We start from the raw sequence: 26,934 nt of genomic DNA on the forward strand, positions 1-26,934 counted from the left end.
CAGAGAAAACACATAAAAATATAATCTTACACATTATTTCAATTTTCTGTCATGTTTAACAACTTCCTAAAGAGAACCAGTGCTGTCCTTGGCGTCTTCTAACCTGAATAAGATTGTTTGCCAGTCGAGCCATGCTGGAGAAGTGCGGAACATTGCTTAGAAGTGCCAAGTCTTTGGTGAAGCAGACCTCGATGCCATCCAACAACTTTCCGATGGTCCTGACCCACTCCTCTTTACTTGGAGGAGAGTTGCTGGGACCAGAGTTGAGTTGCTGCAGGGATTCATTAAGAGCCAGCTCGCTGCACTCGAAACACTGCTGGTAGTCCTCAAGCTTCAACAGTGAGTTCTAGGGCAGAGAGTTAAGAGTAAGGTCCACCATCACACATTTCAAAAGACAGACAGATCAATACTTCTGAAGCATATCTAACCTGCAGCAGCATTAGCTGAGCAGGCCGCTCTGGTGCTGAGCTCACAAACTCCAGAGGTTTACTCCTGCTGCCGTAATGAAGAGTGGGCTGGAGCAGACGCACCACAGACTCATAGTCTGCAGATTCAAAGAGACGCTGGATCTCCTCCAAAGACTGACAACGCTCCAGAGACTTCAGCCTTTTGTCGATCTGCACATAGGGGATAGATGAACAGAAAATGCACACTCAAATACAAACTGAAGGGCAACGAGTGAATCACCTTCAGTTCAATTAAAAATCTACTATTTAGTATTACTTTTTGAAGTAAGTACTGGTACTGGTATTTTATGGTTTAGAATTGCAATCATGAAACATTAAGGGAATTTCATTATTGAAATGAACAATACCAATTTGTAGAGTAAAAGGGTTTCTGCACCAACCTCTTCCACAGATATTACTGCATCCATGCGTAGATTTGGCAGATTAATAGTGTAAAGTTTCCCTTCTGGGTTCTTTGGCTTGCTCTGCAGCAGGCCTACACAGAAATCATAGCTCTCCTGGGCAGACTCCATGTCTCCCTGACAAAGATAAGAGTGGCAGACTTAAAGGTCACATCTAGTTGTACTAAATTGACATGAGTCATCATCTGAAATCAAGCAAAAACATGTCATCTTTACCTGCAGGGCCAAGAACCGGGCTTTGAGCCAGTAGACTCGCACCATGACATCCACCCAGTCGTCCTCAAAGATGTCTTTCTGTGACGAACCTAGAGCTAAGATAAACAGATCACCCTGGAAGTGCTGCCCAGGGAATTCTGACTCAGCTGCATCGTTGCTGGGACCGATGCTGCTTCTTCTTGGCGACACTAGACAACAAAATTAAAAACGTACTATCACAAGACAAGCAATGAGATGTTGATTCCTACTGATGACTTTCAGAAATTTTTAAAATTCTGTACACAGCAGTGCCCCCTCTAGGCTTATCAGCCTAATTACTAAAAGGCAAAGCAACATTCATTGTATTTGGGTTGAGACGCTGTGTGTGGCATAATAACAAATACTGCAGCACCCCTCTGGGACACCACACTGTCATTTAATGTCACAATAAACAGATTTTTTTAGACTCCATCAGAGTTTAAGGAACACTCACCTGTTTTCCCTTTGTTGTGCAACCTCTGCTCCAACTGCAGCTCCATACATGCCAAGCTCATCGCCAACATTTCCTGTACGTGCAATAGTAAGTGATTAGAGGGCAAATTGGGTTCAAATAAAAGGTCCATCATGGGGAAGAACTAGAAAAATATGCATTAAGTCAGAACACTGACAAAATGCATGACAAAAATGAACAATGAGAGAGCTGGGAGTACAGATCAAACAGCTTCCCACATTTGTGAGCACTCTCCTTCTACTTGTACATCATTTTTCTGCTTTAACATGCATTTCTGCAGCCTGGAGGAGAACACTGTTTTATACAAACACAATGGTACTACATGTGACTGTTTTCCTTGCAGACAGTTCTTCTCTCTGCTCACTCACGTTATAGTTTTTATTTTTATCAGTCAGTGGGCCGGCACAATCACATTGTCTCCATGAATATGATTGGCTACAGATGTAGTGCTCCTTTCTTATAATTGTATCTTAAGACTGCATAGAAGAAAAGCTCTACTTCACTTCCCGCTTGCTGAAAACCAGTGTAATAAATAAGCTGGTTTTGAAGGATTTAACTACCTCCAGAGTACAACATTAAAATTTCATATCACAATCATAGTTTTCTAAAATATCATGGTTATCAGTGTTATCATCATGGTAATGTTATAATTCACTACAAATGTTTTAGAGTACTAATTCATCTCTTAAAATTTATTTTTTTAAGTTTTACGTTGAAAGAACAATTCAAATCATTCACAGCAAAAAGCACTATGCACTTTTTGTTTGTATAAACATCAGAATAAGGCATATTAAAAGTAAAGATTAAACCTCATGAAATGTTAATAAACAAAGGTACTTTGTTAATAAAGTTTGTCCAAATATTTTGATATCATTTTGACACCATATGTTTTGAACCCTTGGTTCTGAACTGTTGTGTCCCAAAATAGGAAGCCATTTTCAGTGTATTATGTCTGTCTGAAAAAAAATGTACTAAAAAGTCCTTGATATGCTTTTATTTAGAAGGATGTGTCTATGTCTTTGTGTTATCACCTTTTTTCCACTTCAAGCCCAAACTGCCTCACTTTTCATTAAAAAAATCAGTGGTTATGGGGAGCAGGTGGCCTAATGGTTAAAGGCACTCCCCATGTACGCGGGCGGCCCGGGTTCGAATCCGGCCTGAGGCCCCTTACCGCATGTCTCCACTGTCCTCCCCTATATAGCACAAAAATGCCCAAAAATAAATCTAAAAAAAAAAAAAAAAAAAGCGGTGGTTATAATTGAAAACTTTCAGGAATTTGAGTCACAACTGGTCAGTAAGACGGTGGTGGTGGGTCCTGACTCTAAGCCATTTGAGAAACTGCTTTACACAACACAATTTCTGATGTACTTACTTTTGAAAGGACAGAACAATAAATGCAATACAAGAATAAAAACTGATATACAAGTCATATTTTCAACTCAAAGCTTCTTATCCATCTGTGTTCTTCTAACTACAGCTATAAATACTTTTATAGTGTTTTTTGGAAAGAAAAAAACAACAATTTTTTTAACAAAAGTGCAATAAGCCAAGTAGAATTTGAGTAAAAAATTTACAAAGATCAGGATTTCCAACCTTGCAAGGCATCTTGATTGGCCAGACTCCATGTCTGTCATCAGGCAGATACATTCTGCAAAGCTCAAAAAACTGAAACAACTGTGATGATCTTAAAACTGACCTGTCGGATCAGCGTCATTTGGGGAGAACGAGGCGGTATCTAAAGGTGTGGTTTAGTCACACACTGCAAGTTGACAGCAATGTCTGGGATGTAGATATAGTATACAACAGTTTTATCAGAACTGGACCATATTTATTTCTCAAAAGACGAGAAAAGAACCGTACTGAAAGCTTTTCATGGCAGAAACAGTGCTTTTATCTCTTCTCCCTAGCTGCATCTGCATGAGCCTGCAATAGCTACATGGGGTTTAGTTGTATTGCGAGCTGATAGCAATGACTTCCATGGGTGATGCTATTAGCTTGGATCAAACTTCAGTGGCAGTTTTATCACATCATGAAAGCATGTCTTTAGTAAAAGACCTCAGCATAAGTTTGATTCACCGACTAGCTCCACCGTTGGTAAACTACAGCAGCGCCTGCCTGCCAGAAGTGAGCATGCCGACTTCCTTATTTTGTCTTGTCGCTCTAATTGGTCCATAGTAAATGTGACGGACAGAACATTATTCCAATCACCCTCCAAGAATTCTTTGAACCTTCCCTAACACCGCAATCTGAGCATTTGAGGAACAGCAAAAGCCAGTGAGTGCATAGCTCTCCCACATGCTGAGGTTTATCAATTTTCAAGGCGACATTTGAAGGTACCTGTTGTGTTGCAGAAGAGAGAAGAAGAAATAGACAGCGATGTCCATTATCCCTAAAAGCCTTTAAGTGCCTGGGTGACCTGTGTGCTTTTTATTTAAATCCCCTTCTGTCAACAAACCCACATAGCAAGCTGTCTGGACATTATTTACCATGAAATTAAAGCACAGTTATCGGTAATGGTTTTAACGATCATTAAAATTTGAATGGTTTGAAAGCCATAGAGAAATTTTATCACGATTAATATTTAAAACAAAACTATAATCGTTTTACCCTAGAGAAATGGCTGTGCATATGTTAGAGGTATTTTAAATTAGTAACGGCATTTAAACTGACCCATCAAATACCAACAAGCTTAATTGGTTCAAGTACAAAGTTCAAGTTATCAAGAAATGAAGCAGCAGCCGACTTGTCTTTACCCGGATGTGTTGGTTGCTGCATTCTCGAAGAAGAGGATTAGGAAGACCACAGCTGTGCTTCCTCCAGTTCTGATAAACCTCCAGGACCACAGCAGTCAGCCCCCGAGGCCACTCTTCCAGGAACTTCTGACCCACTGCCTTCAGATAGCGCATCATCAGGTCTAGTATGCCTCCATTGGTCATATTATTGAGCAGGAAGTTGTGGACATCCTGTTGTTCTGCAGAAGGGAACCACAGTATTTTTTTACTAAGAGAGAAATACAACACAGCAGTGTACTGTACATATATACACATTTCAACTACGCTCTACACACCAGATTCCATGTATACAACTGAGTTGGCAGCCAAACCGCTCCCATGCAGTGGCTGTAAGTCCTCCTTCCCATCACACTGTGGCTCCAGATTACTCAAACTCTCATCATCATTATCTGGATCGAATTTCCTCAGCCTGAAACAACCCAACAAAAGCACTGTTTTAGTCACAGACCTACAAAAACCAATGCATTTCTGTATCATTTGTGAGGTTTAGTAAAAGCCACCTGGATGGTAGGTATTTGTAAAGTAGCTCCTGAAAATCAATCTTCTCCTCCTTCTTGCATTTTGTGTTCCGAACACGTGCAGAGCGGCGCTTGGCTGTTTCCACATTATCTTCTGACGCACGTTTCCTCTTTGGAGCTTTTTTTACTTTGTCTGACAGCGACATGTCCATTGTTGTAGCTGTCAAAACACAGTAGAATAAAAACTTAATGAACATGAGCTACCACAGCTACATGAACAGTTTAAAAAATTTATTGAAATTTATTCATTGGAAAGCCCCTTGAGATGCAGAATCTCGTTTTCAAGGGGGACCGAGAACATGTAACATCTCACAAAAAATACAACAGAGTACAAAACACAGAACAGCCACTACTGACAAACACAACAAGACAATTATGCTCGCAACCCCCCACCCCCCTACATCTGAGTCAAAATACACATATATACATTTACATACAATCATCTATATAGTTATATATACATATACATACATGTATACATAATACATATATACATACACAGTCATGCACATACATATAACCATAACATAAACACACATATACATATTTAACATATATATACATCCATGTATTCATATTTATATATATAGTTATTTAAGATATATCTATAGTTGTTTCACTGTGTTGAGAAAACATTGCCATTAAAAACACTGACAGTCAGTTTTCAAGTATGTGAATAAAGTCATTTTTAAAGGAGCCTAAGGTGGTAAGTGACCTCAGTGTTGGAGGCAGATGGTTCCAGTCTGAGGGAGATTTAAAGCAGAGGGACCTCCAACCAACCTCTTTACAGATGGAATGAACAGTAAAAGTTAAATACTGAGAGTGTCGCAATGGATAGTTGAAGTAAATTGAACAAAACATTTCAAATATGTGGATAAGTTAAAATAAATACATTTAAAAATAAATTGAAACCAGTGATACTGTCGTCTTTTTTCAGGCTGTAACCAGTTAAGTTAATCATAAAGTTCACAATGATGAGTTCTATATGGACATTTTAATATGAATCTACACAAAGTATTAAACAAAACATTCAGTGATTTAAGATGTGTATTACATGTGTTTTGATAAACTACATCTGCATAGTCAATTATAGGTAGAATAAGCTGAGAAATTATCTTCTTTCTTACTTGTTGTGTGAAACAATTCAAAGATCTATAGAGAGGCATTAAGCAAGAATATGTACGTTTTATTATGTAATCAATATGTGGTTTGAAATTTAATTCAGGGTCCAGCCACATTCCCAGATATTTGACAGAGGTCTCCTTTGTCATTGGGGAACCACTGTCAAAGTGTATATTTAAGTCTGCAGATTGGAGAGGACGAGTGCCAAAGAGCATACAAAAAGTTTTCTTGATATTAAATTTCAGGAGGTTATTTCTAAGCCAGTTTTGAACTGAGTTGAAATCTACCTGTAATTTGTTCTGAAGCTGAGATAAGTTGGAGCCTGAAAAATAGAGAACAGTATCATCTGCATATAGCTGAACTTGACAATTTGTACACACTTGAGGGAGATCATTAATAAAAATAGAAAATAAAAGAGGGCCAAGAGTAGAGCCCTGTGGCACACCTTTTTCGATAATACATTGACCAGACTTTGCATCTTTGAAAACCACAAATTGACGTCTGTTATGGAGATAAGCATTGAACCACAGAAGAGCATTTCTACTGAGCCCTATTGCTTTGAGTTTGTCCAATAGTAAGTAGTGGTCTACCATATCAAAGGCCTTTGAAAGGTTAAGAAATATGGCACCTGTACATTGGTTTTGGTCAGAGGAAGAGAACACATCATTGGTAAATTTAACTAAGGCTGTTGTAGTAGAGTATCCAGAACGAAACCCTGATTGATAAGGTGATAGGATGTTAAAATAATTGAGATATTCATATAATTGTTGAAAAATTATTTTTTAAAATATTTTATTAACTGTACAGATTATAGAAATCGGGTGGTAATTGCTTAAATCAGTGTTATCTCCTCCCTTGAATATCAGAGTTACTCTTGCTGTTTTCCAAATTAGCGGAATGGAACTGGTATCTAAGGACATACTGTACAAGTCAGATAATGGGTATATTAAAATGCTGGATCCAAGCTAGAGAAATTTGGCTTCCAAGCCATCTGGGCCAGCACTACTATTTTTAAGTTCAGAGATAGCTTGAAGTACATCAGATGGCTGAATTCTAGTAAAGGAGAATGATGCTTCAGTTTGATTTAAAGAACTTGAAGAAGTTAAATAATCAGAGTGCATGGCACTGCTAATAAGAGAAAAATGTGTGTTAAAGGCCTCAGCAATCATAAGAGGATCTGAAATAGGATTGTCATTGAGAAGCACACGATCAGTAGAATCATTATTTGATTTGTTGAGAAGCTGATCTAGATGTTTCCAAAACTGTTTGGGATTATTCCAATTCTGAGCAAAGGCTTCATTGTAGTAGTTAGAGCTTGCATTCCGTGTTTGTGTTTTGCAGTGGTTCCTCAGGCGCCTGTATTCTTCCCAATCAGAGGGATCATTGGATTCATCATGTTTTTCCCAGGCTTGATCCCGTTTTTTAAATAAGCTAATTAGATCAGGACTAATCCATGGGAGATGTCTACCCTTTACAAGAATTGTTTTAAATGGAGCATGTTTGTTAATTACATTGGAAACTTCAGAGTAGAAAAAGTCCCATGCATTGTCCACATCAGGAATCAAGTGAAATCTAGCCCAATTGATTTTAGCCAGGTCATTTATAAATTGTTCAATATTAATATTTTTACTTTGTCTGACTTTTATGTATTTGGGTGGGAGTCGAGGCGTTTTGATTTTCCACACACAGAAGATGATTGAATAAAAAAAATAAAGAGTATCTGTCAATAATTAGCTAACTTCTTTTAAGAACCACTGACCTGCAGGGGTAGCAGAAGGGGTGACCTCCTCTGTGGTCTGGGCGGGGGTAACTTGAGGCTGAACTACAGGTGGGGGCAGCGGTGGGGGCGGCGGTGGGGGCTCAGCGACGGCCGTCGGTGGCAGAGATGAACTGGGGCTACTGCTCATCACAACTGTCTGGCACACACTGACTGGGCTACTGGGCTGGGGAAGGTTCTGGAGGAAGTTTTGGTCACGATACTCAGACAGGTCTATTCTACGGCCAAGGCTGGGGCGAGGGGGCTCACATGTGGTCTGATGTTTGTACATCGCAATAAGGCTTTCGCCCACATTCTTCCATCTGCAATACAAAGACACCAACAGCTTTAAATGACTTAATAAAGAGATACCACACTTAAAGATGTAGTTAATACAACAAGTCAGAGCTCTAAGTGTTAACAAAATTCAGCACACCAAATAATTACTTCAGTATCAGTGGATTTTTACCCAGAATTTTCTTCAAATTACTTCATTTTCAAGCTTTTGAAAAAAGATTTGCATGTACAATGCTATGCAGAACTGTAAGGCATGTTTGGACCAAAAATTGAGGCTGAAGTAAGGCAGAGATGTGGAAAGTTAGCCACCAGAAGGCATCAAGTGGGAGGGAGGAGTGGCACTACCCCAGTCGTGCTCTGGATGTCCTTGCATATTACCAGAGACATGGGAAAATTTATGGGAAAAAGTAGCAATGTCCACACCTTTAGGGTGGAGGACTAAGCACAGTCTAGGGCTCTTGTTCCTAGCCTGGGAACTTGGACCCCCTAAGGGTCAGGGGTGCCAAAAATCTTAGGAATTGGTCTGCTCTGAGGTTGTCAAAATAAGATTTGCACATACTAAGTTGAATCATAAAAAAACCTTCAACAGTTTACAGAATGGTCTTTTTTGGAAGAAAAACATGTGTAGAGCCATTTTGTTAGGGTTTTATCAATGAAGTAATTAAATGGAAGTTGATTTTTGCCAAAAATATGTTGAAAGGTTTCTTGATGTGGATCTTGGGGGCTCAGCTTCTCTTCAATACAAGTAGAAGCTCCAAGGAAAAATGGCTGGGAACTGCTTGTCTAGGGTACCATCCAGGCGGGTAGTAGGGTTGCCATGAGCTCCTGGTCAGCCTGTGGAGGTCCCAAGAGCCTGAAAGCTGCTGGTGGTCTCCATGTATATTACCAGGTGTTAAAAGGCCAGGACAATGGCCTGGACGTGCTGACACTTACTCCCCTGTAGTTATTTGCGATTCATTACATTCCTAATATCCCCAACCTGGCACGCCAGATGGGTTTGTTTCACACATCCATCTGGAAAACCTTCAATAGATGGCGTTTGGGAAAAGGCAGAGCCTTTGAAAAAAAAAAACTTTGAGGGTGATTGGATGAACGTTCTGTCACATCTTTGCGGGCCAATCAGAGTAACAAAACACGCAACGTGCTGTCATTTTTGAAAAGAAAACAACTCACCGCTGTTCTTCGTTCTTCTTTTAATGAAGAAATGCCATCAAGCTCTGATCAAACTGGCACTTTAGCAACATACACGCTAATGTCTGCCATAGATGCACTGGCCCCTTTTCGCTGCTTGCATACGTCATGACTCTTCCGCGCCCGAAAGTACTGCCTGTCATTGCTGATTGGTCCTGTCACTTTCTAACCGGGCCCAAACGGTTCAGATGGGAGCTTTGCAAGATGGATTTGCCAGTAAGAAACACAGAAACGGGCGAACCCATCTGCTTTGCAAGGTTATAATATCCCAATATAGCCCTAAAAATATATATTTTTTTATCCCTAGAGAGATTGATAAAACATAGCTGAATGTTTAATATTATCCTTACTAACTTGATATTTGAATTGGGTATCTGATTCAAACCGCACTTCCCAGAAAGAAAAATCTTCAAAGGGACAGCACTTACGAGAGGCAGTGGATTGGCTGAACCAGAATGAGGTCAGGTTTTGGTTCACACTGAGAGAGTGCCTGCCTGCGCCTTCGTATCTCCATGGCCTCTTCCACAATAGAGTCCCACTCTTCCTTCTCCACTTCCACATAGTGAATAGACATATCACTGCAATAGAAAGCAGCACAGAGGTTCATCAGTGATGTGAAATTTTAGAGTTAAAGACAGATTAACTTGTAAAGTGAGGGGGCTTCATCACCATTTTGTAAACATCTGCATGGTGTCCCTCTTCAGACAGGGCTGCTCCTTAAAGATTTTCTCCTTTAACACCAGACCTTTAGTGTAACAGTGATCCCTCTCTAGAGCTTTGGCGATGAAGTACAGACAGCCTGGAAAAATGTATGTACATGACAGTTAATGATCCTTCAATACTTGAGCTCCTGCTCTTTAAACGAGAGGTATATAGCGCACAGAGTTTATGATGATGTATTACATACAGGTGTAGTCACTGAGCGTGTAGAGGATAGTTATGAGATTGTCCAGGCAGGGCCAGTGGTCTGGGTTACAGTTCAATCCTTCCTCAAAGGCATGTCGAGCCAGAGGAATACGCACAAGTCGCACAGCCACCTGACCGATTTTGTACCACATGTTGACGTCAGTGGAATCCAACATTACTGCCTAAAAAAGAAGAAAGCAGAACATACAGCATGTAATGAACACTTATTGCAGCTGTACTTGTCCAATGGAAAAAGGACACTGCTCCACAAAGAAGTACAATGCTAGGAGAGAAAATAAACTGGCAGTTTTTTTATATATTCATTTTTTTAAACTTTTTATATATTCATTTTGAAAGGAAAATCAAAAATTGACATTTTATCATAAGCACACGTTTGAAAGTTTTATTGTTTTACCTCCAAATAAAACTCCATAGCAGTTTCCAGGTCGTCCCGAGATGCAGACATACTAGCCAAGTTTTTAAAGGTGGAATATTTCAGCATCAGTCCGGGATGCTTGAGACCCACTCTCTGATCGTCTGAGGGCATAGCCTAAAATATTACAGGATACATCAAATTTTTATGTGAGCATAAATTCTTGTCCTGTTTGTGGGCAACATTTGTGCTCTCAAAAGGATGGATTTAAAGTACATATCCTAAAATTTTTATTATTTTGTAAAACCAAATTTCTACACTTTAAACTTTAAGGCACGACTGCTGGCACAGCAATGCAGAAATAAATAGAGAAATGGCACCTCTGTTACTATGCACAAAAAACGCCAAGCAGGATACTTTCTTAACTATACAACAAAAGATTAAAAAAACCCTCATTTTATAACCAGGAGCCAAAAAAGTAACCTGACACAACAGATGGGTTTGTTTTACACATCTATCCGGTAAACCTCTGATACACAGTGTTTGGGAATATAATATAATATGTGATTATATATGTTACAATAATATGTGATTATTCTTGGGTAATTTTATGTATTTTAAGACAAATTCAAGCAATAAATAATTCCATAAATGATATGTATTGAAAACATTTTAATTATTTCCGAAGCAATTAATCCATAGTAGCATGAATCTGAATAAGCTGTAAAGGACGTGACTGGGGTGGGGGAGGTGAGGCCGGCTACCAGCTGATTGCAGCTGGGGTATGACTTTCATGAAGTAACGCTAGGCTTCAAAGTGTTAGACAGAACGAGCAAATTATTTTTGCTTGTATTGCAAATGTGATGCATGTGATTTTTTTAAACCATTACAAAAAAATTGACACTTGAATGTTTGCATAATGTGCATAAAATATCTGCCGCTGCAAAATATTGATTAATTAAACCAGTATTTTGACACATTTCAAATTAAAGAAATATTGCAACTGCTGCGATTTGAAAATTGCAGCAGGCCATTTATGCCATTTAATCTAAGTTGCAATTAATTGCCCAGTCCTAATCCCTAGTCTAAGAGTTAACTCTAATTGCTTTGTCTTTAACTCATAAATTACAGTCATACTGGTGGAACTATGAATGCATTTAACATAATCTCTTTGTTATCAAGACAAGTGGAATAACTATACTTCCCTGCCATGTCTGGATATCATGATCTGAATTATCTGACTGCTCAGGTCAACCAGATGACAAGGACTTTTTGACGATCTCTGTGTGAATTATTTCAGTGATATTTTTACCTCTTTGAGCAGAGGGGTTTTGAGGAGCTCATGATAGGCTTTGGCAGACTCCTCAAACCTGTCATGCTTTTGCAGGTCCAAAGCCTTGTGATACAAAGCAAATGCCTCAGCTTCCTGTAGACAGAAACAAATCAGACCACTTGGTTAGATCTAAAAAGGAAGATATCCAAATCAGATGCCAGATAATAGCTGATTCATCTATGAATAGTTTGTACCTGAGCTTCCTTTGTTTGACTCTTGCTACTTCTAAGAGGATCATGAGACTCGTCTGCAGCTGCAGAGGCAGCATTTAGTGCTGCAATGCGAATCTAGACAAAAAAACACAAAAGAAAGACACATTTGAGCGTGAAATCTGCCAAATAAGGGGGTGTCATGATTCAAAACAGCAATCACTGATGTATTTAAAACAAATGAAGCCTTACCATGTTTCTGTGAAATGTGTTCAAGGTTTGAAGCTTTTGGATGAAGCTACAGAAATAAACAGAGATAAGGAGAAGTCAGAGATATAGCAGGCAAGACAGAAATTTGGGAAAATCATGTCACGTTGCAAAATCACTGGTGGGAACAAAATGTTTATCCATCACTAGTCTCGCTTTTGCAAGCCTGACATTCACATATTTGCCAGTCTATTGCCAAGTCTTCATAGTCTATCTCTATTATTCCTCTACCAAACTGCTATGTGTAAGGAGAAATAAACCCTGACACGACAAGAGCTGCAAGGCGTAGTCAGACAGTATCACTTGGCACAAGTGCCACCCGAGACAGGCTATGGACAGAGGAGCTAACCTCCCCAACTGCCATCCTGTATTTATTCCAGTTAGCTTAGCTCAATACTGATATACTATCTCCCGAGTAGGATTAGAGCTTTGTAGTAATATAAAACAACAATTCCTGCCCACAGGTGGGGAATATATCTCCGCACAGGGCTAGCAACCTAAACTACCTAGCTTACGTCTCATATTTCTTCAACTAGCTAGCTGAATTTAGCAGACACATTGTATGAGCTAACGTTAGCCTATGTTTCTCTGGGTCCCCACCAGCAGTGTCAAAGCTGGTCAACTTACCGTCTATTTTCCTTTTAACGTCAGTCGTTAACATGATATTACTGCAGACGGACATGCCATTCCCACAAACGAACCGGTCATAATTGGACAAGAAGCACAGAACAAGTCTGAAACTTCATTTATTCCCCCATCCTTTGTTGTTGTTAACGTTACGGCCGTTTGCGTCACAGACTGACATTTGCTACCCGCCAATAAGTAAAGTGGTCGCTCATTGGTTAATATCCTGTGGGTGTATTCGTAGGACCAATGGCATGTTAGAATACAGGTGGATGCTAACTATAAACACTAAGTAGCAGAAAGTCGTTTATCATGAGGTTATAGAAGATGCCGTTGATTTTCTCAATAAATTAAACCAATATTTATGTATCTGTTTCATTATTAGAAGTGTAAAACTCTTAAAATTCGCTTTGGAAAAACTCAAGAAAAATATTCTTCAAACTTTTCAAGATGGTGTTTCAAATAAAATATTTCTTTACAGAATGCAATAAGTTGCAAATCAAATAAAGCCATATTTTATTAACAATACAACATAAGCAACATGTCAGAAGTTGAGACAGTTAACCATTTCATGAAAATTTTGATTTTGATAGCAACAACACATCCCAAAAAAGAAAGGACAGGGCCACATTTACCTTTGTGTAGCATCCTCTCTTCATTTAACAACAGCCTGTAAATGTCTGGGATGTGAGAGGATGAGTTGCCGGGGTTTTGGGAGAGGAGTGTTGTCCCATTATTGTCTGGTGTAAAGTTCTAGATGCTCAAAGGGTCTGGGTTTTCTTTGCTGTTTTTTTTATTTTAACAGGCTCCATATCTTCCCTATTGGTGAAAGGTCTGGACTGCAGGCAGGCCAGCTCAGCACCCGGACTCTTCTACTGTGAAGCCATGCTGTTGTGATGGATGTGGCTTAGCATTGTCCTGCTGAAATATGCAAGGCCTTCCTTGAGAAAGACGTCTTGATGGGAGAGTATGTTGCTCTAAAACCTTCATCTGCTTTTCAGCATTGATAGTTCCTTTCCAGATGTGTAAGCTGCACAGTTATAGGCACTAATACAACCCCATCCCATCAGAGAACTGTGCACTGATAACAAGCTGGTCCTTCTCCCCCTGAATCCACAGGACACAGCGTCCGTGGTTTCCAAGATGAATTCCAATTTTTGATTAATCTGGCCACAGAACAGTTTTCCACTTTGCCTCGGTACATTTTGAGTGAGCTTTGGCCCAGATAAGACAGTGCTGTTTCTGGATCGTGTTCACTTAAAGCGTATTCTTTAAATGATACAGCTTTGACTTACATTTGTGGATGACGCAGCCGACAGACAGTGATTTCTGAAAATTCTCCAAGCATCCAATTCTGACCTCCAGCTTTGTCCCTTGTCCACAGATTTCTCCAGGTTCTCTGAATCTTTTGACGATATTACAACTGTAGATTGAAGGATATTTAAAGTCTTTGCAATTTTACAGTGAGGAACATTTTTCTCTCTTGGGGTTGTAAAAAGCTGTTCTTTCCTGTTAGCCAGCCCTGGTGAAATAAGATTATGCATAAATCAGTATGAATGATATGTTTTTATTTACCATCTTCTGTAAATTGACAGGTTTGTTTAACTTACAACCTTGTCAGCAATCATCATAACAACTTAACAAACTCTGCCAAACAAGTGTGGTGTAAACATCGATGTGAAAGTCAATAACATATCACAAACAGAAATGCAGATTGCAGAAACTAAGTCACTGTATGACTTCATACTGACATAAATTAAATATTATATTTTATTTTTATTATTTTTTTATTTCTAATATTTTTTTATCTTATTTTTTTTATCTAACAATCAGATTTATTTCATTATACATTGACTGTGTGGTATTATTTAATATTCAAATTTATGTTATGTGTAAAAATTTAATGTATTTAATTTTTTATTTTTTACACTGCTTTGGCAGTAAATTGAAATTGAAAATAGGTAAAAATGTAATCAGTGGTTCCAAAACTTTCTCTGTCGGGCCCCCCTTTGGCAGATGAAAATATTCTTCATTTCCTAAATATAATCCACCCCCCCCCACCACCCCCTTCTGCACCTTTCAGAAAATGTGTGTTGAAACAAAGCGGCAACCTGTGCAAAAAATTGCAAAACCGCGACTGTCCACTTGAGGCTGGCTGCAGGAACACCAGATGTCCCGTCTGCACATATGTTAAACAGCCAGATTTGACACTAGAAATAAACTGGTTTACAGCCTGGTTCAAAACACCAAACGTGTCTCATTAGCTAGTGTCTTATTGTGCTCCCACTGTACAGGGGGTGATTTTTTTTGTACCACTATCGTTTGGCTTATATTTAGGATAAACCTCACTTCACAGTGATTGGCGCGTCTCATTTGATAGACAGATAGCTCGGCAGGCAGAGGCTCCGTTCCTGTCAACCGGAATGCTAGCTAGCAGGCTGACAGGAAGTCGCGCTTAGTGGGCGGGCCGTTAGGTTGATCCAAAGTTCGGTTGAGACTGCAATTTCAATATGGAAGCATCCACGGATTGGCTTCAAAAGCCGTTTTACTCCGTCTATTGTAAGCAGACGACTGACGTCACACAGGGTTTGTCCAATTCTTTCTACAGTCTATGGTTGAAACAAGCTGTACTCAGATTTTCCCCCAATGATGTCATGTGGGGAGTTAGCCCCGCCCCCAGGTTGGGTTGGCCCTCCCCACTTGGAAGAAAGTTCTGCCCTCCTCTCCTGATCCTCCTTTCAGTTGAGATGCTGAGGTAGCTCAGCGGGTTACCCTGCTGGCTTTGGTCTGGGAGATTGAGGGTTTAAAACCAATCAGCTCCTTAATTTTGTATAAAAGCATCTGTAACAATCAGGAGTGCCACATCCATTTCCTCAGAGGGGTGTGGTCATGTGTGAATTAAAAAAAAATGAATAAAATTGTTACGAAAAGATGAAGCTTAATGATCTCCAGTCAGTAACACATACCTGCCTTTACCATTGTGAAAATATTTAGGTGAATCAAAGTCACCATTTGGGCTGAACGAGTCTGAAAAAATCTAATCATGATTATTTTGACTAAAATTGCACGTTTGATATGCACTGTTTTATCAAAGAGAATGGACATTTTTGTGTCATTCTTGTTATAATTCAGAAAAACACACAAAAATATGGGAAAGCAGGATTTTTGCAAACTATTCTGAAAGAATGACACCTGAATGTTTGCATGATGTTTAGACCAGGGGTCATCAAGTACATATGTACAAGGGCCAGTTTATGTCTAAACTGACTCTGTGAGGGCCGGTGTATTAAATGAATTAATTAAATAATCATTTTTGTCTGAATAATTGTATTTTCTTTGAAACATACCTTACGAACTCAGTCCCTTTTCACACATTTTAATCCTTATACTGCAGCAAGCCACAAGGGGGCGATTGAGATATTTAAGCTACATATTTCTGGAGCAACCATGTAGTTTGATCATAGACTGTAGAAAGAATTGGACAAACCCTGTGTGACGTCAGTCGTCTGCTTACAACAGGCGGACTTAAACGGCTCTTGAAGCCAATCTGTGGAGACTTCCATGTTGAAATCGCGGTCTCAACCAAACTTTGGATCAACCTAATGGCCCACCCACTAAGTGTGACTTCCTGTCAGCCTGCTAGCTCACATTCTAGTCGACAGAAACAGAGCCTCTGCCTGCCGAGCTATCTGTCAATCAAATGAGACGTGCCGATCAGCTTTCCTAAATATAATCAAAACAATCGTGGTACAAAAAAAAAAAAAAAAAATCACCCCTGTACAGTGGGAGCACAATAAGACACTAGCTAATGAGACACGTTTGGTGTTTTGAACCAGGCTATAAACCAGTTTATTTCTAGTGTCAAATCTGGCTGTTTTAACATGTGTCCAGACGGGACCTCCGGTGTTCCTGCAGCCAGCCTCAAGTGGACAGTCGCGGTTTTGCAATTTTTTGCACTTCTGCATTGGCTTCATTTTTCAGGACCAGAGGTTGCTGCTTGAGTCTGATATGAATGCTGTGTCGTCATTGGTGAAAAACACATGGAGGGAAAAAGATAGTTTGTTTTAATTCTTAGGCAGTGACAAACGAACTCTCAACCCTCTCCCTCCCAGTAATAGTGGGGATTTGTCAAACTAATCAAACCAAGCCAATCTTTTAAAAAATGTTTCAATCTCACTCATTAATATTTTAAGGATTACTTAAAAATCTGTGGGGATCATAAAAAGAAAGAAAGAAAAGAAAAGACACATAAATACAGCAATATATTTTTTTCCTCAGGGCTTTTTCTGAATTTAATCCAGCTTCTGGGGGCCTGATGTGGCCCTCAGGCCTCCAGTTGATGATCAGTGAATTAGACCATAACATCTCTGCTGTAAAAATGCATTAAAGTGGAAATATTACACCTTCTGAGACTTAAAAATTGTAGTAGACCATAATGCAGTTTAATTTTAATTGAGAATAATTTCCTGGCCTTATTCCTTACTAAGATCAATCTAACCCTCAATCAGAGAAGTAGAACAATCTCCAATCAATGATTTATTTTTTCAAATTTCTTTATAAATTAAATAACTCTCTGAGATTGTATCCTCTATTAAAAAATGCAGTTAATTTGGACTCATTCAGAGTTTAAGGTTTGGAAGATCATAAATAATTTCTCAAAAACTGCTTTACACAGTCAGCATTTCTTATATCCAAGCTGTGATGTAAACAGACGACCACTAGAGGGCAAACTTTCATCTGATAATTGTGCATTTTTTTCCTCTGAGGTTGTTTTTTTAATTTTCTATTATTTTACAGGTTCCTCCAATCTGTTTGATCTTTAAAACGTTTGCTTTTCCACTATTTATTTTGACTTTTAGCATTTTACCACAATAGACAGATGATGCAAAGTGATGTAAAGCTATGATGTTTTCTTCCCCAGGCTGCCATCTGCCCTTCTGTGCAGATGCATTATGTCTTTGTCAGGATTTGTGGCTGCAAATTGTAACAGCTTCTGCAGTTTTTAGAAGTAACAGAATACCACTTATGTCCTCAGTGACCCTGTCTGTTGCAGTCCCTAGATGCTCCCGCATTTATCCCCGCCTACTCACCCCCCTCCACGCTCATCCTTACCCCACCCCGTCTCTCCTTTGGCTGAGAGTGGCTGCCTGGCACCATTATCAATTCCTTCTGTCAGCATGCTGGAAAAAAAGCTTACGTCACAGTCATTACTGGGTCTATAAAAGCCGAAGTAATGCAGATACACAGTGCAGTCAGCCTAGCTACATTTCTCGACATAGAGCGCCCCGTCTCTCAAGTCATGGCTTCCTTTGACCCTTACTACCCACCTATTTACAAGCGGAGAGTAGTTGTGCGCAGCTCAGGATATGGATCAGGTGGAGGAATTGGATCAAGGCCTGCTTACTTCAGCCACTCTGCCCCAATTACCTCTTATGCATCTTCCCGCAGAAGTTATCCAACACAGGCCAGAGCTGTTTCCAGCTACTCCTCTGTGCTTTCTGCTCCTGTGTCTGTAGCCGCAACCGAGCTCCGCCTAGACCAAGCAGCCCAGGTAAGCTCTGAATTCAAAGTCCTGAGAACCCAGGAGAAGGCAGAGCTGCAGGACCTGAATGACCGCTTTGCAAGCTTCATCGAGAGAGTCCATGAGCTGGAGCAGCAGAACAAGCTGCTGGAGACTGAGCTCCTGCTGCTCAGGCAGAGGCAGACGGAGCCCTCCAACCTCCGTGGCCTGTACGAGCACGAGATCCGTCAGCTCCGTGCTGCTGTGGAAGAGGCCCGCCATGAGAAGCAGGCAGCCCAAGACCACAGAGATGAGATGGAGGACGTGCTGAGGAACCTGCAGAAGCGCTTTGAGGATGAGCTGCTGCACAGAGAAGACGCAGAGGGCAGGCTCTTGGAAGCCAGGAAGGGAGCGGATGAAGCTGCTCTTGGCCAGGCTGAGCTGGAGAAGAAAGTTGGAACCCTGCTGGATGAGCTGGCCTTCCTGAAACGCCTCTGCGAGAGCGAGATCGCAGAGCTGCAGGCCCAAATCCAGTACAGTGCACAGGTGTCAGTGGAGATGGAGGTGGTCAAACCTGACCTCTCCGCCGCCCTCCGTGACATCCGTTCCCAGTATGAGAAGCTGGCCCAACACAACCTGCAATCAGCAGAGGAGTGGTTCAGCAGCAAGATGAATGTGATGACAGTAGGAGCTGCTCGCAACACAGAGAGTGCACGTACCGCCAAGGATGAGGCAGGAGAATACCGTCGGCTCCTCAAATCCAAGACGCTGGAGATCGATGCCTGCAGGGAGATGAACCAAGCTCTGGAAAACCAACTGCAGGATGTGGAGGAGAAACAGAGTCAGGAGATCTCTGCACTGCATGTGAGCAAGACAGGCTGCAAATGGATCTCTATGATCCTTGAAAGTGCTTTGCAATTTAGATATCAGTTTGCAAGAAATGACAAAAAAGGTCTAAGCTCATTTTGCATTCAGCTTGTAATGAGACTTTCTCTCTTCTCTGCAGGATACAATAAGTCAGCTGGAGGACGAGCTGAGAGCAAACAAGAATGACATGGCTCGCTACTTGAAAGATTATCAAGACCTCTTGAATGTTAAGATGGCCCTGGATATTGAAATTGCTGCCTACAGGTGAGTGTTTTGTTTCCTGTCCCTCGGGGATGGACAACTTTGGTTACCAAGAGGGCTGCATCAATTTTATCGTCAATACCAAAGGCCAGAATTGTTACAGATTGTCAGATACTCTCAATTTAACCATCGTGATTGCTAATCTTTCAAAGAAAGGACAAATATGTGGCTTTCATGATCTTTTATTCATCATGTTATCTTTGTTTTGTGCTTGTACAGGAAGCTCCTTGAAGGTGAAGAGAACCGTCTCAGTGCGGCAGCCCCAGGGTCGGTCAGCGTTTACTCCCAATCCATGTACGCTGCTCCGTCATACGGAAGAACACAATTCTCTCTGCAGACTCAGCTGAGCTCTGCCCCTCCGTACCTGCTGAGCTCCCGCTTGTACACCCCATCCCTCCTGACAGAGGAGACAATATCTGCGAGTCAGGCACAGCAGGCCGAGGCCAGCCCACCTGAAGACGAGGGGGAAGTAGAGGAGCAGGTGGAAGAGGAAGATAAGGAGGAGGAGGAGGGAGAGGAGGAGAAGGGAGAAGAGAAGGAGGAGGAGGAGGGAGGAGAGAAGGAGGAGGAAGAAGAGGAAGGAGGAGAGGGCGAGGAGAAGGAGGAAGAAGAAGAGGAGGGAGCAGAGGGCGAAGGAGAGGCGGAGGGAGGAGAGGAGGGTGAGGGAGAAGAGGAGGAGGGTGAAAAAGAGGAGGAAAAACAAGAAGAGGGAGAGGAGGAAGCAGCTGGAGAAGGTTAGTGTGGTATTAAGTTTAACACTACAGAGACTGGGAGAGGTTTTAACTCATTCAGTGTGACATTAATCAATATTATCAGTAATCACATACAGCAAACAGAATCATTCCATTTAAAACAGCTGCATTTGCAGTACATAACTTGTCTAACTCACTTGAAACAAGAAAATAACAACTCGGTTGCATCTGATTTGATGATGGAACATTCAGCATTGATCCTTTTTATACTTGATCAATAATATCCAACTTTTAACAGATAATACATTTTGGGGTCGGTATCGTTTTGCTGATCACCGGAAAGTTTGGGCATGACTCTGACGATAAATACGTTAATGTTGTCCCCTAATGTACTCTTGTTTTACTGGTATTTTTACTCTAACAGCACAGAACTGTTTGCTCGTTTTCTATGAAATAGATGTTTATGCCATTCGTTAACCCGGAAAATAACATTTCACAAAATCACAGCTTCACCAGGAGAAATATTGCATGCTAAGCTAAAGCAACATTGAAAATTATTGTTCATATTATTTCTGATGTCAATATCATTATTCTTTTTTATATATTTTTGAAACTGGTTTTATATACAACCAATTTGTTGTCTTTGTCGATGCTAACTTTGCGATTTTAGTCAGACTTCTCCGTGCTAAAATAAGAGCTTCAACTGGTAAATGAGGTAAAACTGTTATGAAACCATGATAAAATGTTGTGATGACAGCCTAAACAGTTTTTTTCTGTCTCTCTCCAAAACAGCTGGATAGACGTGCTGTCCCCCTGAAATTGTCATTCAAAGCAGCCCTTGATCAGCACCACAGAGCGTCACATTTATCCTGACTAATAACAGGATTAAACCTCCTCAGCCTGGTTTAATGAAACTACTAGACACCTAAAACCGGTCCAATAGGCAGATTACCCTGTGAGAGACAATAGATAGAATCAGTGCAGCGTCACTTCCTGTCTCCAGAGGGACCACACCCCCTTTTGGGACAAAACACTTAGGCCGTTTTCGAATTCGCCTACTATACTAGCAGTGCGTACCGATTTGCCCATAAAGTAGTATGCAGTGTGCGAACAAATGCAAAAGTTGCAGTATGCCAAAAATATCTAGATGACGTACTGAGTCGTGTAAATTTCACAGTCTGCATCGGACCAGTCTGCTTCGCCTACTGTTACCCACAGTGCAAAGTGCCGGGTCAGAGTGCGTAATAGCTGAGAGTGGCGGAACTTTTACCAGAGCGGCTGACGGTTCCAAAAAGTGCCATTACCTTTTATCTTTACCTTTTTAACATGTACTATATCGAAATAAGTTGTAATGGGGTCACTGTTGTTTTTGTTTTGCCGTTACGGCTCGTAACAGCTGTAAAGGTGCTGCCAAGTGTGTCCTTTCGCTGCACTATACATGCTAACCTAAAAACAACAGCTGTAAAAATCCCGAAAAATCAAATAAAAACACTTCCCAGATTTTTTCTGTAGATAAATGGATGGAAAACACTGTAGCGCCATTTAATATTGACCAGGGTATGATGTACATCTTTATGCTGGAAACCAGCTAAACTGGGCCAAGCATAAAACACAATAACGTCTGACTGGCAGTCAGACTGCATACTACTGTTGAACGCAGTACGCAGCGCCAAATACACTGTACACACATACAGTGTTTGGTAGGAGTGTGCAGTAGGCCAATTCGAAAACAGCCATAGACTGTAGAAAGAATTGGACGAACCCTGTGTGATGTCAGCTGTCTGCTTACAATAGGCGGACTCAAACAGCTCTTGAAGCCAATCAGCTGTGGCTTCCATATTGAAATCGCAAACTCAACCAAACTTTAGATCAACCTAACGGCCCGCCCACTAAGCTCGACTTCCTGTCAGCTAGCTAGCTAGCTAGCATTCTGGCTGACAGAAACGCAGTTTCTGCCTTTTAAGCTACCTGTCAACCAAATGAGACGCGCCAATCAGTGTGCAGTGAGGTTTTTCCTAAATCTAATGTAAATGATTGTGGTACAAAAAAGTCACCCCCCATATAGTTAGAGCAAATGAAGACATTAGCTAATGAGACATGTTTGGTGTTTTGAACCAGGCTGTAAACCAGTTTATTTCTAGTGTCAAAACTGGCTTTTTAACAGGTGTTCAGATGGAACTTTTGGTGTTTCTGCAGCCAGCCTCAAGTGGACATTCGCTTTATTGCAATTTTTTGCACTTCTTATTTTTCAGGACCGGAGGTTGAGGCTTGATCAAAACAAGCCCTGTGTCTGATGGCAGTAGGTCAGGAAACGCTGGTAGCATTTTGAGCATCAAATAACTTAAAAGCCATAATTTACCACAAGGTTTTTTCTTTAATTGACGAAAAAGTGTAAAGGAAGAGCTCTGTGTTATTTGGCGGAAACTAGAGAGGATTTTTGTGGTAAAATGTTGAATAGTTATTTTGTTTTCACTGACTCTAATGGTACCTATATGGTACTCTATGGGTACCGCTACAGAAGGGTGCCAAATAGTGGGACAATACGGATCAGTTTTCTTGGGACCCTCTCCAACTTTTTCTATATGGAAACGCAAAAAAATGCGACAACTGAACTGAACCGGACCATTGCATTTAACATGGTTTAAAAGCAAACATAAGGTATGTGATGTCGGTTTATGGCATCTACCGTCACAAGATGGGTCATCTGCCTTGTTTGACTGGGAGTCTTACGCGCCACGTATTCACGTGATTCGCACCGCCCAAGGCGAACAGGCATCAACTTGCATCTTTACATTAACTTTACATGTAATTCACTAAATTTATTCACGCTTGGTGTGTACGCACAGTCAGCAGACGTTCATTTTCGCAGAGAACATTTTGATGGTTTTATCATTTTAAGATACCAATCATTACTCTGAAACACCATATTTTTATGCATGACTCATTAGCTTTTGGATTTGGACTCTCGATATCCACAAAGCTGTATGTTTTTTGTATTTTAAGCTTTTAAATTGCAAATGACCCAGTCTTTTCCATTTACCGCCATTCATTTTGATCAAACATTTCCATCCTGAATGGGGTGGACAGACGTCATTTGGGCAACGTATCCGGATGGGTTGAAGCTATCAGTGAACGCTGCCCAGCAGCTGAGATGCTGCTACCACTGCAGACAAATGGATCAATATAAGTGCAACAAAATCTGTACAGTCAAAACGACTCCCTGTGTTTTTTCTGGGTAGAAGTGATTGTATTTTCTTTGCCTTTAGTGCAATTTGTTAAGATAACTTTTTAAATTAAAATACAGATACTTTAAGGAAAAGTCAGGGACCAGCAGAGCGGTAACTTACAATTCAGCAAGGTTAAATGTCTTATAAATGTGAAAACAGTCAAAAATAACTGCCATGGTCTTTCTTTCCTGGATTGATATGCACATATGTGTCGTTAAAGATTTCTCCTTTCTATCCCCCCTCATGTTTTTTAAAATAAAGAAGGTGAAGCCGAGGATGGAGAAAAAGAAGACGAAAAGGAAGGAGGAGAAGAGGGCCAAAAAGACAAGGAAGATGCTGAGCAAGAGGAGGAAGGAGAGGGAGAGAAGGGTGAGGACGAATCTGAAAAAAAAGAAGAGGAGGCCGAAGACGAGACCAAAGGAAAAACAACCGATAAAAAGGTTTAAATCTGAACGCTTTGGTGCTACAGATGTATTTCTCTCATTCAAACTAAATGAAATTCTCCTAAACCCGAGGGCAAGATGACAAATTCTCTCAGTCCTTCAACTAGACTCACAGCATGTACCAGCAAAGAGATAAATCAATATAAAAGCTAATCTAAGCATTGATTAAGGCAGGATGTGCTGAGCGCCCAGAGTAGAGATTCTGCTTTGTGGAGATTTACTTTGCAAACACCTGTGTGCTTTACTCTCACCACTACATGCCTACAAAGATTGAAATGCCTTACTGAAGTCCTCACTGAGGGCTTTAAGTCCATGATGTGCTGCACTGAACTCTAATAAAGCCTTGAAGCCTTGTCAACCCAGAGCTGGTCTTTGAATTTTCATTTTCACACAGGAAACAAATAACATTTCAAATGACAGGAGCACTTTCACGCTCCGAGACTCATATACACAAGCACAGATGGACTCTTGAACTCTCCAGTTAGCCTGGGGATCCTTTTACTGAGGGATGGAAACAGAATTGGTAATTTACTTTATTAATTTAGCATCATTCATACAAACATGCTTCATTTCAAAAATGCACCCATAAAAGTGTTGATATGTTTTTAAAAGATTAGTGAAATCTAATCACAAGGGGGATGGAAAATTAAAACAGATGCTTAATTATGACCCACACAAACAAGACTATAAGGGAAAAGCCTGATTGTTTCTTTATTTTACATTTGCATTCCTGCAGCCTCTGCCACAGGGTAGGTGTATGATGAAGAGGTTAGCAGCACGTCAGAGACATTCTCCAAGCCAAACATATTTAAATTTAGTGAAAGGTTTGACCATTAAATAAAAGGATGATTTTTTTTTTTGCTAAAAATCACAACTTAGGTTGGACGATATTGCCTGGTCCCCTGCCACCCCCGACAAAGACGGGCTCCAGCCCAGTTATGCTCATTGGAAATGGCCATTTTTCCACATATAAAATGTACAGAGTCAATAAGAGTACTTTACAGCCCCGATCTGGTCGTAACCTCTCTGATTTGTAAATATCTCATGCCTTATATTTAGCACTCTCAATCCCGCTGCCTCCAATGCAAGACCTGCAATAGCTGGTGAGAGCAAGCAGACCGGGAAGAGTCTCTAACTGGACGCTTTGCACCATTATGGCTCAAAAACATGGCCTCAACTGTGCTCCGAGCCAAGTGGAATTATTGCAAACAGACCAGTGCCTTCATGCACCATGCAAAACACACCACAGTAGGTCTGCAGGGGGCATCACAGTAGGTCTGACAACATTCACCGCCCGCAGAGAGCATCAGAAAAACTGAAACTTCTTCACAGGAAGTCAGAATATATGCATTAAAGTGTCTGAAAATGTTGCTTTCTTGCTGCATTCTAATGAGGGATGATGGAAAAGCATAAGCTGGCTGCCAGAGAGTCCCCTCTATTGTTATTGACTAACCCGTCTCCTGTGTATTCAAAGGGGCGTCTGCAGCAGAGTCAGCAAGTCTGAGCTGCTTTTTGGCAAAAGCCAACCTTTAAAGGGATGATGCATAAAAATAATCTCTTAATCAACACAGACACTGCAGTATGTCCAACAGCATGGTTGGAAAAGTGTGCATGCTCTGTCTCCTTAATTTCATCTGTAGGGTGGATCGAGTCTCCATGGCAGCAACTGAGAGACAAGATGGTGGATCTACTATTATGAGCCAACATAAGGAGTTTACACCTTCAGAAAGGTGATGAAAAGTGTGTGCTACTTTGTAATCATGCTACTTCCATGTATCCCGTGTTTAAAGACAGCAGCATGTCTTAAAAAAAAAAACACTAAATTTTTAAAGTAAAATACCCAATACATTCCAATTAAAATCCCTGAATAATATCCAAATATCCCAACAAATTTCCAAAATTTCCAAGAAAAAATGTACCATAAAATTCCCCAAAACATGCTATGAAACTCTCCAAAATATACAAATATATCACTAAAATTTCCATGAAATCTTTGACAATTTTGACAGAGGAAACCCCCCAAAAATAACTCCAACCAAAGTCCAAAACTTTAATTTTCATGAAAACTCCCAGAAATTTTGAAGCAAATCCCACCAAATATCCCAACAAATTTCCCAACTTTCTAAGAAAATGCAAAAAAAATCCCCTAAAACACCCAATGAAACTTTCAAAAATATACAAGCATATCACTAAAAATTCCTTGAAAATTACTGAAAATTCCTGTTAAATTCCCCCTTAAAACTCATAATAATTTCAAATAATTTCCCTAATTCCCTTGAAACTGACAACATTTAAATCAAATTTTCCCCCATAGAAACTTCCAATGAAATTCTCCAAAACATACAAATATATTGCAACAAAATTCTTGAAAATCTTTGCAAAATCCCGACAAATTTCCCCCAAAAGTTTAAACAAATTTCCCTAATTCCCATTAAACTGACAAAATTTCAAAGTGAATTTTCCCAAAACAAAACATCCAATTAAATTCTTCAAAACATACAAACATATTGCAAAAAAAAATCTTGAAAAATCCCAGCAAATTACCCCCAAAAGTTCAAACAAATCCCACCTAATATCCCAACAAATTTCCAAGAAAATGCACAAGAAAATCCCCCGAAATGTGCTATGAAACTCTTGAAAATATACAAACATAACACCAAAATTTCTTTGAAAATACTTGAAAATTCCTGACAATGCCCCCCCAAAACCCACCACAGTCCAAAACTTTAATTTTCATGAATACTCCTAGAAATTTTGAAGCAAAATCCCACCCAATATCCCCCAAAATTTCCTAATTTTAAAGAAATGCAAAAAAATCCCCTAAAATGACCAATGAAACTTTCAAAAATATACAAGCATATCACTAACAGTTTCTTGAAAATAACTGAAAATTCCTGTCAAATTCCCCCTTAAAACTCCAAAATAATTTCCCTTATTCCCATGAAACTGACAACATTTAAATCAAATTTTCCCCCAAAGAAACTCCAAAGAAATTCTCCAAAACATACAAATATATCGCATCAAAATCCTTGAAAATCTTTG

The 26,934-nt window shown here is 40.2% G+C and overlaps 2 protein-coding genes across 6 annotated transcripts in view; one reads left to right on the forward strand and one right to left on the reverse strand.

The window, feature by feature from the left end:
* cabin1 (calcineurin binding protein 1) overlaps positions 1-13,063 on the reverse strand; it is a 102,508-nt gene extending 89,445 nt beyond the window's left edge. For all 5 annotated transcript variants that reach the window (XM_041786987.1, XM_041786990.1, XM_041786989.1 and 2 more), the window contains exons 1-17: positions 12,906-13,063; positions 12,264-12,309; positions 12,057-12,149; positions 11,842-11,955; positions 10,572-10,706; positions 10,158-10,338; positions 9,920-10,049; positions 9,679-9,828; positions 7,766-8,085; positions 4,867-5,044; positions 4,642-4,775; positions 4,328-4,545; positions 1,557-1,629; positions 1,085-1,272; positions 848-985; positions 429-617; positions 104-346 (exon numbers count right to left, since the gene is read on the reverse strand). In XM_041786987.1, the coding sequence (XP_041642921.1) occupies positions 104-346; positions 429-617; positions 848-985; positions 1,085-1,272; positions 1,557-1,629; positions 4,328-4,545; positions 4,642-4,775; positions 4,867-5,044; positions 7,766-8,085; positions 9,679-9,828; positions 9,920-10,049; positions 10,158-10,338; positions 10,572-10,706; positions 11,842-11,955; positions 12,057-12,149; positions 12,264-12,266 (2,487 nt within the window). In that variant the 5' untranslated portion in view covers positions 12,267-12,309; positions 12,906-13,063. The remainder of the gene's footprint in view (positions 1-103; positions 347-428; positions 618-847; positions 986-1,084; positions 1,273-1,556; positions 1,630-4,327; positions 4,546-4,641; positions 4,776-4,866; positions 5,045-7,765; positions 8,086-9,678; positions 9,829-9,919; positions 10,050-10,157; positions 10,339-10,571; positions 10,707-11,841; positions 11,956-12,056; positions 12,150-12,263; positions 12,310-12,905) is intronic.
* Positions 13,064-18,154: 5,091 nt separating this feature from the next.
* neflb (neurofilament light chain b) lies at positions 18,155-20,269 on the forward strand. Its single transcript, XM_041786991.1, has 3 exons — positions 18,155-19,266; positions 19,409-19,533; positions 19,750-20,269. The coding sequence occupies exons 1-3, from the start codon at positions 18,202-18,204 to the stop codon at positions 20,267-20,269; spliced, it is 1,710 nt and encodes a 569-aa protein (XP_041642925.1). The 5' UTR covers positions 18,155-18,201.
* The last annotated feature ends 6,665 nt before the right edge of the window (positions 20,270-26,934 follow it).

This window comes from Cheilinus undulatus, linkage group 5, assembly GCF_018320785.1.
Source record: "Cheilinus undulatus linkage group 5, ASM1832078v1, whole genome shotgun sequence".
Lineage (NCBI taxonomy): Eukaryota > Metazoa > Chordata > Actinopteri > Labriformes > Labridae > Cheilinus > Cheilinus undulatus.

Bases quoted from the DNA above. Each gene is read 5' to 3' on its own strand.
- neflb (XM_041786991.1), top strand. From the start codon at position 18,202: ATGGCTTCCTTTGACCCTTACTACCCACCTATTTACAAGCGGAGAGTA. The intron at 19,267-19,408 runs GTGAGCAAGACA...TCTTCTCTGCAG, and splicing joins AGGAGATCTCTGCACTGCAT to GATACAATAAGTCAGCTGGA. The intron at 19,534-19,749 runs GTGAGTGTTTTG...GTGCTTGTACAG, and splicing joins ATTGAAATTGCTGCCTACAG to GAAGCTCCTTGAAGGTGAAG.